The following is a 15752-nucleotide window of genomic DNA, read 5'->3' on the forward strand; positions in this document are numbered from 1 at the left end:
TGGAGAAGTGTAGCTGATGTTTCAGGAGCAAAATGTTGGTCAGTTCCTGACACACAGCTTCTAATTCATGTGAGCAAAATCCTCTGAGAATTACGGAGCTCAAGGATGCCACCTTGGCTCAGAAATCCACAAGTTACAGGCTGCTGGCAGCCAGGAGGATGCACCCAGCAGAGATCAGAGTGTCTGTCCTGTGCTTATGCTCTTCCTCAGGGTCTGTGATCAGGGCCAGGCTTCTCTGATCGACCTTGGCCTGACCCAGAACTATCTTACATTTTTATTATCATTGCATAGGGGAGGGACAAGCTTAACACCTTCACTGTTACATTTTTGTGCTACCCTTGTTTGCTGCAGTTTTTTTAAAATTTAAAACCCCAACTGTTTTTAAAATCCCGCTTTATTTATGCTTATAAAATCCTACATCACAGTGTTTCTGTAAAAACTAATAAAGTGAAAATGCGCAATACAAAGCCTCATGGCAACAATCATGCTAGTCTATGTCTTTATTCATTCTATTGGTATAGTTTTTTCAAAAATAAATAATAATCTGCTATTTTTATGTTGACCTTAAAATTTCAACCATTCTCTGTCAGTTTGTTTTTAAGGTGATGTTCAAGTACTTAATCTCTTACAGCCACTGATTAATGTTTAAATGCAAGATCTGAGTAATCATTACATACAGTTTAGACAAAAGAAAGGAATGTATAGGTATTTAAAATGTTCTAGTGTGCCAGGTAGCAATACTGGTTTATAACTTTGTTAGGTAAGTGGCTTGTTTTAAGGGGAAGATACGATGTTGCAATTGTTCTTATAAGGTATTCCTTATATGCTTAGAATTTTTTTCAGGGTCATACCGCTCATAGAAAGCAAGATTTAAAAACAACGTATCTTAATTGTATAGTATGTACATAGTGATAATTTTTTTCTGACTTACACATGCTTATCTAAACTGTTAGATTTTTTACATTATAGGGAGCTGATATACAAGTGAGATACTAGTGATGTATTTTCTGAGCTATTCAAAAAACTGATAGTACTCGCGAAAAAATTTGGTCTTTGAGTTATCAAATTAAGAATGCAAATCATGGGCTGGAAATCAAGATGTGAGATGTGTTGAATGTTTCTTTTGGGGTTTTTGGTCCTCTTCTTTAGACTTAATTCTTCTAATATGTGCATATTATTGCTGTGATGCCAGCTGAATGTCACCTGCTAGCAAATGATTCCTAAACACTTGGGAATAATGGACTCCAACCCTCTGCTTTTCCCATCCATTCATTTATGCTAAAATATACTTACTGATCTTTGAAAATGTTGGCAGGAGTTCTTGACAGAGGATATATTTATATGTGGCTTCTAATTGAGAAGGATAACGTAAATTAAATTCAGATCTAAAATTAAATGCTGCTGTGTCTATGGATTTATTTTAAAGTTATAAAGCACTTCTAACACTTTGTTTTCAGGTGTTCATAGTCCTAAACTGCAATACTGAGGACACTGGGTAACACTGGAGATGCTGCATGTTTGTTGAAAACACAGTTTACTAAATAGCTCAATGTCTGCTTCTAGACCTGCCTGATTCTTAACATCATGCAGAAGCTCAACTCTGTAATGACCAACTGTTGTGGTTTAACCCCAGTGACAACTCAGCCCCACACAGCCAATCACCTCTCCATGGGCCTGGGGAGAGAATCAGAAGAGTACAAGTGAGAAAACTCATGGGCCGAGATAAAGACAGGTTAATGGGTAGAGAAAAGCCTCAAAAGCAAAGCAATACGAGGCATTATTTCACCACTTGCCCTGGGCAGCCAGGTGTTCAGCCATTCTCAGGACAGCAGGGCTCCATCATGCATAATGGTGACTTGGGAAGACAAATGCCATCACTCCAAACATCCCCATTTCTTCCTCCTTCTCTCAGCTTTATATCCTGAGCATGATGCCCTGTGGTTTGGGATATCCCTGGCTCAGCTGAGGTCAGCTGTCCCACTGTGTCCCCTCCAAGTTCCTTGGGCACCCCCAGCCTCCTCAATGATGGGGCAGTAAGGGAAGCAGGGCCTTCTGTGAACCCTGCTCAGCAATAGCAAAAGCATCCCTGGGTTATCAGACTGTTTTCTTCACAAATTCAAAGCACAGCCCCACAAGGGCCACTGTGAAGAAAATTAACTCTATCCCAGCCAAAATCAGAACACTGAGTTAAGTGTTTGAGGCAGGAGGGATCAAACTTCCAATCCCTATTTCAGTGAACAGGCTTTCAGTTATCAGTGTTACATAAGTGATATTACTATTTTTAATGAATTCTTTTATCTGATGGTATAATGCTGTGAAATTTCTGCAGTACTATTGTTCAGAATATTTTTCAGAATCTAGTTGAAGGATGGCAAATTGGTTTGCTAATTAAAGTAAAATTTATTACTAAAAAATTGACATAACTGAATACATCTAATTTTGGGTGACATTTTCACTGTAGGTAGATGGGGAGGGGGAAGTTCCAGTTTTGTGTGTGTTTTGGTTTCTTTGGGGGCTTCACAGCAAGCATGTTTATAGTTTGATACCCTGTGTTTGCATGGCTAATCTCAAATTCAGGCATCCACAGTCACATGTTCTGAATAGGAATGCCAAATGTGCTTCGAGTTACACAGTTGGAAGTACTCTGTGCCCTCAAATTCTGGATTTCTGCACTAACAATAAAAGCTTTCTTAAAATCTGTAACACCAGGGCCTCCTATAATTGTAAATGCCATATGATGTGTGTATTTCTTCATTTCCAGGGATCTCCTTCAGACGCTCACTGAGGATGAACTGCACACCCTGGAACGTAACCTCTGCATCTCTCAAGATGTAGATTTTCCTGTCAGAGCAGATCCTGAAGTACCCTCTGTCATTACACCAGGCTTAACTGCGACTTTGCCTCCTAAGGAACTTTCAGCAAAAGCTGAGAACACAGAGGCTGAGCTGGCTTGTTCGATGCAGTATGATGAACAGGAGCTGGAACAGCTGAACAGGATGGTACACAGAGTCGGAGATGAAATGTCTTCTCTGCTTTCCCCTCCAAGCATCTGTCAGTCTCCAGCTCACAGACCTACCCTAAGAAATAGTTCTAGCACAGAAGCTTCACCAACAAGACACCATCTTGACAACTTAACTGATGAAGAGGACAGAGTGTTTTTCATGGATGACCTAGATGGAGCAGGAGAAGCTCTTGCTGGATTGGATTCAGTAAGTGATACTTTTGCTTGGGTGAATAACCCTTGCCATGATTCAAAACAGAACCTGCAATATAGAGATGCTTTGCTGTATGAGAATGGGCATCAGACAGAGGAAAGTTTGCTGTTAAAAGATGCTGAAAGTGACTTAAGCAATAATAACAATGTTGAAGATGGAAAGCAGATGTCTGGCGTTTCAGTCCCGAATTCATGCAGCTGCCTGGAGGGTCCGGACTCACAGTTGTACCTCAATGGCTGGGATGCATATGGGGATGATGCAGAAACTGCAGAAGTGATTGCTCACAGGACAGGGGGAATGAAAATATCTGCTACTGTAATATTCAATCCCAAATCTCCCTCCAGCTCAGAATCCCCAGTAACAACTCCAGAAGCAGCTATTAGTTGTGTTCCTGGATCTGCTAATCCATTAGCAAATGAGGAGGAGGATGAATCCCATAAACTCAGTATAGCTACCACAAACTGTCTAATTAATTCCTGTGTGTGTTGTGGCAGCTGTGAAGACAGCAGGGAGGACGGTGTTGAAGGTTTAAAGACTAAACATTCTGCAGGAGGTATTGTAAATGTTTCATGCACATTAGTAAAGTCTAAGGAACTGAACCATGTAGATAACTTGGACAATTCAGTCCCTGCACAGGAAACATTAAAACCTGAAACTTCTGCTTTGTTAGCAGAAAGAGACTTTGGCAGTGAAGAGCAAAAACTGCCAATCTCCTCTAAGTGCCTGGCACATTCCTCAGGTTCACAGGTAGGAGCAGAAAGTGATTCACAGGGAGAAGCAGAAAGCATCTCAAATCAGCAGAAGAAGTGGGATAAGAGAAAACAACTGTGTGAGAAAAAAATGGACTACAGTGAAGATGCTAGTAGTGAAAGGACAGCAAAGGAAGATGTAAAGTCAAGATCTAGTTCAAGGTAAGAGTAGCTTGCTGTGTTGGTAGTAATTTGCATGTACATAAGTTCCTGTTACCCTTGTACTGACTGGTGTTATCGATAATGGTGACTTTAAAGACAATAGTGTGTTGCAGGATTAAGGAATTTATCCATATTTTATTGCAGGTAGCTTGTTAGTGGACTTCGCCTTTTCTGCAAAACATTTGGAGATTATGTGAATTTTAGTCTAATGTCTCTATATCATTGAAATCAATGTTGCATTACCTGCTTAATGTATCCAAGAGGGCATTGCTGCTAAACGGTACCTGGGTCATTATTTCCATTGTGCTTTGCTGTTGTACAGGAAAAGTGTGTCTGGCAGATACTAGAAAGTTAACTTCTGCATCACTGCACAGGATTAAATTGGAATCTAAACATTTCAACATTTTAGCTTCATTTGAGAGAAGGGGCTTGATGTGAGCATGTTACCTGAGGGCATGAGTGTGTTCGTGACTGTATCCTGAAGGAGCCTAACAGAGTGCAGAGGAGCCTTTTAAACCTACAGGATCATTTCAGCCAAAGTTCATAGAAGAACAGTCATGGATTAAGGTTCTGCATATTTAATGACAATAAGGAGCTGGATAACATAACAAGACTGTAAAGAAAATGCCGTGCTTCAGCTTGACTTTGATTAGACATTAGGGATCTTACACAAATCAGTAGAAAACCTGATGTTGTTTTGGTTTACTGTTTAGAGGATAACCTGTAAGAGCTGTCTTCAGTTTCCCTGAAGTATTAATATCATGAAGCAGAGGGAGGAAATTGGAGAAAAGTTACCGTTGTTTTCTGTGTTTCTGTGACAGCTTTATTTTTTTGTATGTGTGATGCAGGATCCCTCATTTTGTTCTGTTTGTAGAGTTCAGGAAAACACAGTGGAGGCAGCTTGAATTGTGAAGCATAACCACAATATAAAGGCTGCAAAAATAAGCATTTGTTGAATAACATACCTATTGAATTGTGAAATATGTTCCTGGTAATAGAAATAGAATCAAGAGTTCTTTGGCCTGGAGTTAATTCCTTTTATAGGTAAAATACAACTTAGTGGGCATAAAACTTGACTTTTGAGAAGGTAATTTTATTTTATTATTCTGAGTGTCTGCTATCTTAAGCTTGCAAGCATGATCATATTCAAGGCCTTACAACAGGGTTTCTGAATGAACATAATTTTATAAAGTAGTGCACAAATCCCTTTGACATTTCATGATTTTGCTACTCTTCAAGTGGACACTGCTTAAAAGTATTTACTGTATATTTAATTAGTTTCCTGATAAATCATACATCATTTACAAAACTCAGACAGTTTGTCTACTAATTTTTGCCTTGACTAAGATATTAAATGAACTTTGTGAGAAAAGTCTGCCAAATATAGTGAAATTAAAAATATAAGCTTCTTTTTCAGCCTTCCACATTTTGTGAATGTGATAACTTCTTCTCCTCCAATTTGTCCAGCTTCTATTAATACTATTTAAAAGTTTTATCTGAGAATTGTCCTTTTACAGAGAGTTGTGTAAGTCTGTGTTCTTCTGTGTCCTTCTATTCACTTTTGGTTCCTGTCTGGCCTCTCCCAACTGTTGTAATTTTGTAGAACCTAAGTCACATTTTGTCTATGTTATTACTTTCTCAGATTCAAAAAGTCACAGCCTACTTGATCAGAATTTATTCAGGCATTGACCATACCTTTGGTGATGCCTTTTTTGCTCTAAACCTTCTTCAGTTACACAATTTCCTCTCAGCAATAAGTGAATCAGAGCTACACTTACTCAAGATAGGAGCAAACTATGGATGTGCACAGTGGCACAATTATTTTCTTTTTCACTCATTTTAAGTACTTGTCTTTGGTTTTTCTGCCAAGTGGTGTACTGATGTTGTTTCTGAAGTTGTCTGCTAAAGCCCCAAGATGTTGCCTGTGATCTCATTCCCTATCAAATGGTTCTCCATGTACTTACCAGTTGAGTATTGCCATTATATTACCTGTTACTCAGACTTGAAGATCCTTTGCAGTTCTTCAGTCTGTTCTGGTTATTACCCTGAATAATTTTGCCTTGGTAGCAACCTTTCAGACCTCATTGCTCTCCCTTGTTTTGAAGATTGTACATAAAAACAAAACTCTCAGGGTGCTGAAGAACTTCAGCAATGACTTCTCACTCTTTTGAGAAGTGATTGTGTAACAGCTTCTCCGTATTTGTGGTTAAGAATCATTTACCCATTTTGGGGCCCTTCCCTCTTATGCTGTAGCTCCTTGGTTTTCTGAAAAGCCTTTAGTGAGGTATTTTGACAGAACCTATTTGGAAATCATGGATTTGACAGCTGAATCACAAGCTTCTTGACCCATTCAGAGAGTTCCCAAGAGGTTCCCTCTGCAGAAGTCACGTTACTTCTTCCCAAACAGACCTTCATATTTTCATATTGTTGTCTACTTATTTTAGCTTTTGATATATTCTGTTAAGTTGCTTGGCATGAATATCTGGCTCACAGAACTAGAGTTGTTTGAATCCCCATGGAATCCTTTTTATTTTTAGAGATTGCCACCTTTTAGACTCTAGGCATCAGGGAAGTTTTAAAAGAGAGGTTAATAATTCATTTATTCATTCTTGAGGTCTCCTAAAACTGTTGGATGAATGTTTCTGAATATTTTGTTAACAAGTTAGTGGGATTTGTCTGTTTTCACCATAGTCCCTACCACAGTTACTTTGTTGATTACTTCTAATTATCTCTATTTCTTATTGAGACTACATTACAGCTGTTACTAATTGGCAAGTATTCCACCTTTGCAGCAGTAAAGAAATAGGGATGAAGGTGTTTGGCTATTAGATTGTTGATGCTTTATTTGGAAGTATTCTAATATTAACTCCTTCAGTACATTCTGTGAAAGGTGGAGATGCTTCTGTGAAAGGTGGAGATGCTTCTGTGAAAGGTGGAGTTGCTGGGGATCTACTGAGTACTAGATTGAAAAATTGTATATGTATAGATCCTAGTTTTTTCTTATAGATACCTATGTATAGATTTGGTTCTTGCCTCTGAATCACTAGTCATCAGTAAAAGAGATAATTCAGTTACAAAACAGAACTTTGTGGACCTTTCCTTACTCACACTGCTTGGGCAGAGACTAATCACTGCTTTTTGCTGGTATTTTTAAATTGGAAGATCACATTAGGCTTCTGCCACTGCTCCCTTTGAAATGCTTATGAATGCCAAGTTAACCATAGGGGAAATGTTGGAGTCGGTAGATTATTTTCAGAATGATGGACCCATTAGCTAGAACAATAAGCAATCTAATTCACATGAAAAAGCTGCAGGATAGCTCATTCATCAAACTGATAAATGTATTTACTTTCTAGTTACTGTAAGTCACCAACTGGGAGAAGAACATTTTCTTTCCCTTGTCTGAATCAAGCAGATGTCAAATGTGTACGTTGTGACACAAACTGTTTTAGTAAATCAGTTGTTATACAGACAGGTTTGCCATAGTAATCCTTATATCTGAAATAGGTGGTATTTCAGGCTTCTTTGTCTAGCCTCAGAACTCAGTGGAGTTTAAAGTAGCATCCATGGCTTCTCTGAGGTGAGTGCCTAACCACCTCACAGTAAAGAATTCTTCCTAACATCTAATCAGAACCTACTCTATTTTAGTTTGAAGGTATTCCCCCTTATCCTCCCACTCCAGACCCTTGTAAGAAGTCCCTCTCTGTCCTTCTTGTGGGATCCCTTCAGGTATTGAAAGTCCAAAATTGTCACACCAAAGCCTTTTGTTCTCCAGGGTGACTAATCCCAATTCCCTGAGCCTTTCCCCACAGGAGAGGAGCTCCTTGCCTCTGGTCATCTTGGTGACTCCCCTATGGACTCGCTTTAGCAGACAGATGTCCTTCCCATGCAGAATCATGAGATTCCCATGGACTACTCGAGACTGTCCAGGTCCCTCTGGATGGCATTCCATCCTTTAGGTGTGTCAACAGCACCACTTGGTGCTTGGTGTCATCTGCAAATATGCTGAGGCTGCACTCAGTCCCTTCATCTGTGTCATTAATGAGGACATTAAATAACACTGGGACCAATACAGACCCCTGGGGGACATCACTTGTCACTGATGTCCATTGGGACTCTGAGCCACTGACCACTACCCTCTGGATTTGACTGTCCATCCAGTTTCTTATCCATCTAACAGTCTGTGCATGGATTGCATCTCTCTCCAGTTTAGAGAGAAGGATGTTGTGGGGGACAGTGTCAAAGGCTTTGCAGAAGTCCAGATAAATTACATCTGTAAGCTCTTCCCTTGTCCACTGATGTGGTCACTCCATCATAGAAAGCCATCATGTTTTCATTGCTTTGGTTTATAAGTCATAGCTGATGTTATGTCTTTCCCTGTTATTTGCTTCAAAGTATCTGAGAGATATAAAACAGCAAAAGAGGAGAGTCTTGGGCGGCACCATTAGTGAGATGCAAATACAAGAAAAGCACCAGCAAATATATATGTGATCTGCTGAAGGGACAATGTGATAAATAAAGGCTGTCATGCAAGCAAAACAAACTGTTCAAGGGGGAAAGTCATGTAAAAATACAACAGAAGATGATAAAACTATGACAAAGCACCATTTGGTGTTTTAGGTTAAAAAAGGACATAACACCAAAACCAGGCTTTAAATCTGTATCCAGTATTCCTTGTTTTTCAACTGGAAACAAGCTATACAGACTTTGTTTTAAAATACCCATTCTGTCACAGTATTCCACCTGCCTTTTCCCAGGGGAAAGACAATTGCAAAGAGTGAAGATTTCTTTCTTTTGGTGTTATGTAAATATTTGGCTTTCTGTTCTTTCCAGGGTTGAAGAGTCCTTGTAAACCTAATGTTTTCTGCAGTTTAGCAAGTTGTGTTGTATTGTCACACAATGCTGGTGTTTCCCTGTTTTAGTCCAAATACCTGATTCTGTTCTATGTTTGTTTATCGGCATGCTGACCTCGAGACAGTACTGATATAAACCCCCCCAGATTATTAAGCTTGGTTTCTATCTTTTTCCACTGCAGGTCTGTTGTGTCTCGCTTAAATTTTTACACATTTTTTTTCCATTTTCCTTGTTCTGTTTGAATGTACTCTTGATGAAACCTTTTACAGAGCACCTGAAAATTGGCAAAAGGAGCTGAAATTGGTAGTGAGGAGAGTTTCTAATCTTCACACTTCCTGCAAGCTCTGGCTGTGTCCATCAGCTGTGAGATGCTGTGCTGTTCACATTTACTTGTGGGGGCTTAAAAAATAGAATATTTTGCCATATGCTTTTGCAGTGTAAGGAGGAGGAGGAATGAGGCACCCTTGGAAAAGCATGTTTTGCTATTTGTTGATCTGTATTACCATACTAGAATAAGATGAATAATTTATTCTTCTCTAGCTTGCTGTTCAAGTTGTCTCATTTCTTAATCTTGCAATTCTGTAATGTTTAAGTTGTATATATTGTACAATATTTATATATTACAATAGTCTATATTGTAATATGTTTGAAATTTTATTTCTTCAGCATATTAGAATAACTATGTCAAAAAATGAACACCTGTTGTTTCTAATTTTGTGGGTTTTCGCCTGTATTTTATTTTGTTCAATCCTTGGCAACATGTGCTGTGTGCACATTTTCAGTACAGCAACTTTAGGATGAGTCATTCCACCATGGTAAATGCAGGGAAAAGAGCCATTTGTATTTTGGAGATGACTGGCACTTGTTAACCAAATTCACAAGAATTACCTTTCGTGCCTTTTAGTTTTTAGTATTTGATTCTGGAAGTACTCATTTATCAAAACTAGATTGATATTGCAGTGCAGAGTGACTTGATTAAATGTCTTAAATTCGTGCTTTTCTATAATACTCCCATCACAGTAAGACTTGAAAAAATTGTGTATGTTTTTACATTAAGTGACCTTTTTCGTAAAAAATTAATGGATAGCTGTGCAAGTTCACATCAACAAAAATGTCTGTTTAGTGTCCTGCAATGGTCAGTTTTTTAAGTAGCTATTCAGGAGAAGGAAAACTTAGCAGCAAAAAGGAAAATAGTAGTTTATTGGGAACCAAACACCAGCCTTTTCTACTGCAAAACTTCCCTTAAGCAATACTTGATCTGGTTGTTGAGTGAAATTCTTTGTTTCACCTCTGGTGTTCTGTTTCATTGCTTTGTGCAACTAGCCAAAGTCGGATTCAGTATAAATGAATTTTTTTCCAGTCTCTCCTCCCCTTCTTTTTGACAAATCAAGTTTCAAATTACAAGTGACACTGTTTTACCTTGTCTGTTGAACACAGATTTTGTGTTGTCCAATAACATGACTGCTGGTACGAAGCTTTAGTGTGCAAACAGAAGGTGTCAGTGTTTTATACAGCTTCCTTTTTCTGTATCAGTGGAAGCAACAGTGAACTATATTAGCTCTCAACATGTAGGTTTCTGAACTGATTGGTAAAAGAGAGTTTTAAAGATACTTTGAGTGGCTTTGGTGTGACCCATGAAGCTTTAGAGTTATCCCCTATGTAGTGAGCCAGGCAGAGAAGATCTGTGCCAATTAACTGCTGTAACATGGAATGTAATTGTAAGTCGTGATAACTTCCATGGAGAAACCATGCCCTGAAACAACCAGAGGGTTAATTAAATGTAAAAGGCTATAAACACATTCCAGTAGGAAAAAAGCACACAAAGCAGGATAAAATAAAGGTGGCTTTCAGGGGTTTTTTTCTTAGATTAGTTACAGAAAGTGGCCAACAGCTTTAACTACAGGTTTGTTAGTTCAGTCTGCCAGTATTCCATGAAGAGGCAGCCACATCACCTCATCTCACTTTGCTCTGTTGCCTCAAATCTTTCTTTTAATCAGAAGTGCTGAGGAATTATGTTTTGATGAGCATGGATAGTGGTTTTTATCCAGTGCTTGAATGTAATTTTAAAAATAGCAGTGTAGGCATTTAAGACCTACAAACAAAACAAACTTGTGCTGCTTTACACGTGCAAGCAATCCTGTGAATCCCAGTCCAACACATGATTAATTGCAATGTGGTGAAGTTCAGGTGGGCTGATATGGGAAGGAAGGGTTAGCTGCTCTCAGCTGCAGAAGGTGGCTCTATGCAGGTGCCTTCTCTGATAATTGTGCTAATGAACATGCATGCTGAGCTATCATCAGCTGATAATGGGAATCTTGAGTTGGGAAAAACAGGTCAATTCACCTCAGGGTCTACCAGCATCTTAGCAGAGCTGAGGGAATCTTCAGGCAGACACTAATAAAAAGAAAATTCTACAAAAAGTTACCCCGAGTCTGTGTGTACTGAGAGGGAAAGCAGTATGTCAAGGGTCTTTTTTATTTCCTTGGGGTTTGGTTTGTTGGTTGTTTTTTTTTAGCTAGTTAGTATAACACTGAGGAAGTATAAAACAGTTATCATTATTGGATTCCCATTTCCTGATACTAAATAAACACAAAATTTATTATCTGAAGTGTTACAGCCTGGATATGAACCAGAGATAAACACTGTAAATCATAAATATTATTTCCTGTACAAAAATTCAATCTAGATTGATACAAAAGAGAGATAAAAAATGTTTACACATTGTAATTTTCTAAACTACACATTGTTTATTACAACAAACTGAAGTCTGTGAGTGTGGCTTGTGTCAGGTGCATGCAAACAGTTTGCATTGCCCAGTGGTGACTGAGCAGGTGGATGTCTTATCCTGGTATCAGAGGGTCCTTCAGCATGGCCAGCTTAGTACACCAAGTGAAAGGTGCAGTGGGGAAAATGAAAGATGTTTTAAAGCAATTTAGAATGGCAAACAGTGTTAAGACGGGACTTAAAAACAACTGAGATGGTGGAACTGAGAAGTTATACCGATGGCAACTGGTTAGAGGTGAGAGGAAAAGAAGGATGGAGAAGAGATGAGGTAAGGCTTGTTATCTGTTCTGAATAAAGACATCTGTGAAGATGAAAATAAAAATAACATTGAGATAATTGGTAATGCAAGCATTGTGGGTCATTATATTTAGAGGTTACTCATTGAGTTTACTTACAATTAAGGTCCTTTATTGTTTTGCCCTCTGGCTCAGACTGTCCATTCCACATAATTACCTGACAACGGAAAGTGATTTCATGACTTGGGACAATATTCACAATAAATAATATCTGCCCTTAACGGAGAGATTGTACTCTAAGGGTGGTGGTTGGTTTGTTTATGGTTTAGCTTAGAGCACTTAACTCCCCAAAACAGTGTGAAAACTTCGAGTTCTTTGGAAAAATATAAGCCCTTTGGGCTGTGGGTAAGAGCTAAAAACTAGAACCTAAGAAGATTGAAGTTTTGACTGGATTTCAAATATATCAGGCAGAGCTTCATAGAAAGCACTAAAGGACAGCACATCTGACATCTTTCAGAAAAAAAAGTTACTCCCCAAATCAACTGGCAGGATTATTACACTGGAAAAATCTGGAAATGACAGGGAGGTGAGAGCATAAAAGAAGGTGCTGAGTTTGCTCATTGTTCTTGTTTCCTGGTTGTGCTGTCCAAAGATTACTTTATTCTGAACAATACATTTCATCTTTGCCAGACAACTTCTCCCACTGTCTCCAAAAGTGATGGGCTTCACTCGCTAGACAAGCAACAATGGGTATAAATGCTGTTAGGCAATGACTTGACAAAATTTGATGGTACATGTGACAGTGGTTTAACAAGATTCCATGGCAAGGTCAATGTCAGTATTTAGTGCATAGAGAACAGGGAGACCTTTTCATTGAGTCATGAGGTTCAGAGGAGGCTTCTCTGAGAGGAGTCTGAGTGCAGCCAGGCCCAGACGTAGTCCTGCTCTTAAGTCAATGGTTTATGACTAAAGGAATATATCTGTGCAGTCAGTCTTTTTATCCCTTAGCTAATATTTCAGTGCTTCTGACATGCTTATTCCCAGCTCACTTCTCTCAGCCTTCAGGAGTAACCTTGAGAGGCATCCCTGCTCAAGGGGAGATCCTTGATGAGGTGCAGGAGAGCTCAGGACTGGACTGTCCACTATTTATTGACTAAGATGATTGACTAGTAGTCAAATTTGCATTCCAGTTGTACTTTGGTTGGCTCAGGCTCCACTTCCCCTCAGCTGCTGAGAGAGATTTATGGCTCTTTCTGCCTCCCCAGAGCCCAGCCTGGGTGCAGCCATCACGACTACCATTTTTGGCTACTGCTTAAACAGAAAAGGGGGGCGAGCACACCACCACACCTGCCCAATCATGGTGTGAAATTATATGCTAATGTTTTTCTTAATATCATCTAACTGCCATAAAACAGATAGTAAAAGTACATTTTTGTAGCATGACCATATTGTAAGATTGGATGGTTAAAGGTGATGAGCTATAAAAGAGTAAGCCTTTGTTTAAATGCATATATCTCTTCATAATGAGCAGAATTAGCAAGGGAAATTACATAAAACGAATGAAAGTTAAATAGATTTTTGTTCAAGTCTGATAAAATTATTTTCCGGTTGTGAAGTCTCTCCTTTCAACTAAAGCCTGGTACATTTGGGATTTATTTTCAAATTGGCAATCAGAAATAAGAAACATGAAGGGGTACATTTTCTGAGTGATTAGTGGGAGGTATGCAAACAAATCCTATTATTTCTTAGAGGGATTAGAGCACGGACCTTCCATACATTGCTTTGAAGAATTCTTATGTATTCTTCCAGACTTCTAGCTGAAAAAATAGCTACAGTAGTAAACTCAGTGAAGAATTTGGAATGTAGCTGGTATGCATATGCCTAAAAAGCAAAAAAGCATAAAAAATCTGCTAGTAATTGTGGAGAAGTAAGGTAAAATAACCCTGACCTCTATAACTACCTCTGTTTTAACTAGAGATGTTTCTTAGGTTTCTCTTTGCATTGTCCAAAGATTTCTGTTGACTGAACATTGAGTTCAGCAGGCTTGAATGAGTCTTCTGCACCGCCTAGAGCCAATACAGCTTTGATATCTTTGCTCAGGATTATGTATTTTCTTATCTAATATAATTTAATTTTTTCAGCTTGTGGAATTTCCAGTAGTTGAGCAGTAAATTGTTACTAAAACAAAAAAATTGATCTTTACAAGACAATTTTTAGTGCTTATGAAACTATTTTTAATCCTCTAATCCTAGTTTATGTTGATAATATTATGTAAGATTGAAAATTATGTGTTATTTAAAGGTTTTTCATTAGTCCAGGGATGCCAGTGTACCATTCATTTAAATTATTCATATCTTTTACTTAGTAGCTAGTGGATTTCCACTAATGAAGTGTCAGTGGTTTGCCATGGGACTGCTCCTTCTGATTATCTGTTGGCTCAAAGCACAAATTTTGAGGTACATGTATGGCTAATTGAGCAAACTTAGGGTCAGGGGAGGTGTGTTATCTTCAGCTCCACCACTGAAAGCAACTTTCTGCTTTATAACAGACTTTTTGCTTCCAACGGGAAGGAAACAGATCAAAATGGTCACAAAATCCAGCAGTTTTTGAAGCGTGTGGTTTAGTGTGTCTTGGCCTGAAACACATGGTGACTTTATGAACTTTGAGTTATGAACTTTTGTTATATCTTCACTATAAGGTTATACCCTGCTTAGCAGCATGGGCATGCTATTCCTCTGTCCCCAATGAAAATGTAAGATCCTCAATTCTTTCCTGAGTGTTTTAACTGCATGGCATGAATCAAATTGAAGATTTTTTTAAGATGTACCAACTGACTTTGCCAAGTTGTCTGTCCTTATGGGAAGAAACAGAATAGGTTTGTATCATTTTCTTAAGAGCAAAACCACAACTGCCAGTTTATTTTTATTTCCGTATGAGCCATGACAAGCCATGATTTATCTCGGTGCTCTGTTTTTACCTTTGCTCGCTTCAGCAGTTCATTTTGTTTCCGTATGTTTTTTCAGTTCTCAGGATGGCTTACGTGATTCCCCCCTCAGCTCCATCTCCAGCAGTGACTATGAGAGTGTTTCTGTCACTACCTGTAGTCTCTCCAGCATATACGCTCTGAGGTAATAACATCACTTTGCAGTCAGATTTGACGGATGGTATTGACTGATGCTTGGTTGAAAATTTTCATTGAATTAATCAAGTGACAGCAACACTTCTGAGTATCCTTCGTCTTGGACAATAGGTGCTTTTTTGGCTTTGTTTTTGTTTTTGCCTAGCAGCTTCCTTCAGTGCTGTGACAACTGGGAGTCAACTATTCATGGAAAAGTTTTAATGCGTACAGGAATCCCTTACACATGTCCATAATCTCACTTTTATTTGTCCATATGGCATTTCTTAGGAGACACTTCAGGTTGTAGCTTGAAAAGTGACAGCTCTTCCTAGCTCGGCCTTGGCTTTCTAAGAAAACATGTTTTTTCCATTTTGTTTTGGCTAGTAAAATGAGGTAATAAAATGAGGGAGCATTGCAGTTAATGATAATTTAACTTCCGCTCTGTTGTAGGCCAAAATTATTAAGAATACAAGTTTATATTCTTATCTTCTGAAACTGTATGAAAGTTTTAACCTTAGTTTTGTTCAAACCACTTAATGAGAATAATAGAGGAATGAAGTTTACGGCAGAAAAATGTAACCAAGAGTAAGTATCAGTTCTTTTTCCAGTGTTTACATAACACACATGTATGTGA

General features: G+C 38.6%; 1 protein-coding gene across 8 annotated transcripts in view; it reads left to right on the forward strand.

Moving 5' to 3' along the window:
• ZFYVE28 (zinc finger FYVE-type containing 28) overlaps positions 1 to 15752 on the forward strand; it is a 159173-nt gene that overhangs the window by 112330 nt on the left and 31091 nt on the right. For 6 of the 8 annotated variants that reach the window (XM_071556940.1, XM_071556941.1, XM_071556946.1 and 3 more), the window contains 2 exons: positions 2762 to 4126; positions 15024 to 15128. In XM_071556940.1, the coding sequence (XP_071413041.1) occupies positions 2762 to 4126; positions 15024 to 15128 (1470 nt within the window). The remainder of the gene's footprint in view (positions 1 to 2761; positions 4127 to 15023; positions 15129 to 15752) is intronic. The other 2 variants (XM_071556942.1, XM_071556943.1) reach the window with 1 other exon arrangement.

This window comes from Pithys albifrons, chromosome 5 (assembly GCF_047495875.1).
Source record: "Pithys albifrons albifrons isolate INPA30051 chromosome 5, PitAlb_v1, whole genome shotgun sequence".
In the NCBI taxonomy this organism is placed as follows: Eukaryota; Metazoa; Chordata; class Aves; order Passeriformes; family Thamnophilidae; genus Pithys; species Pithys albifrons.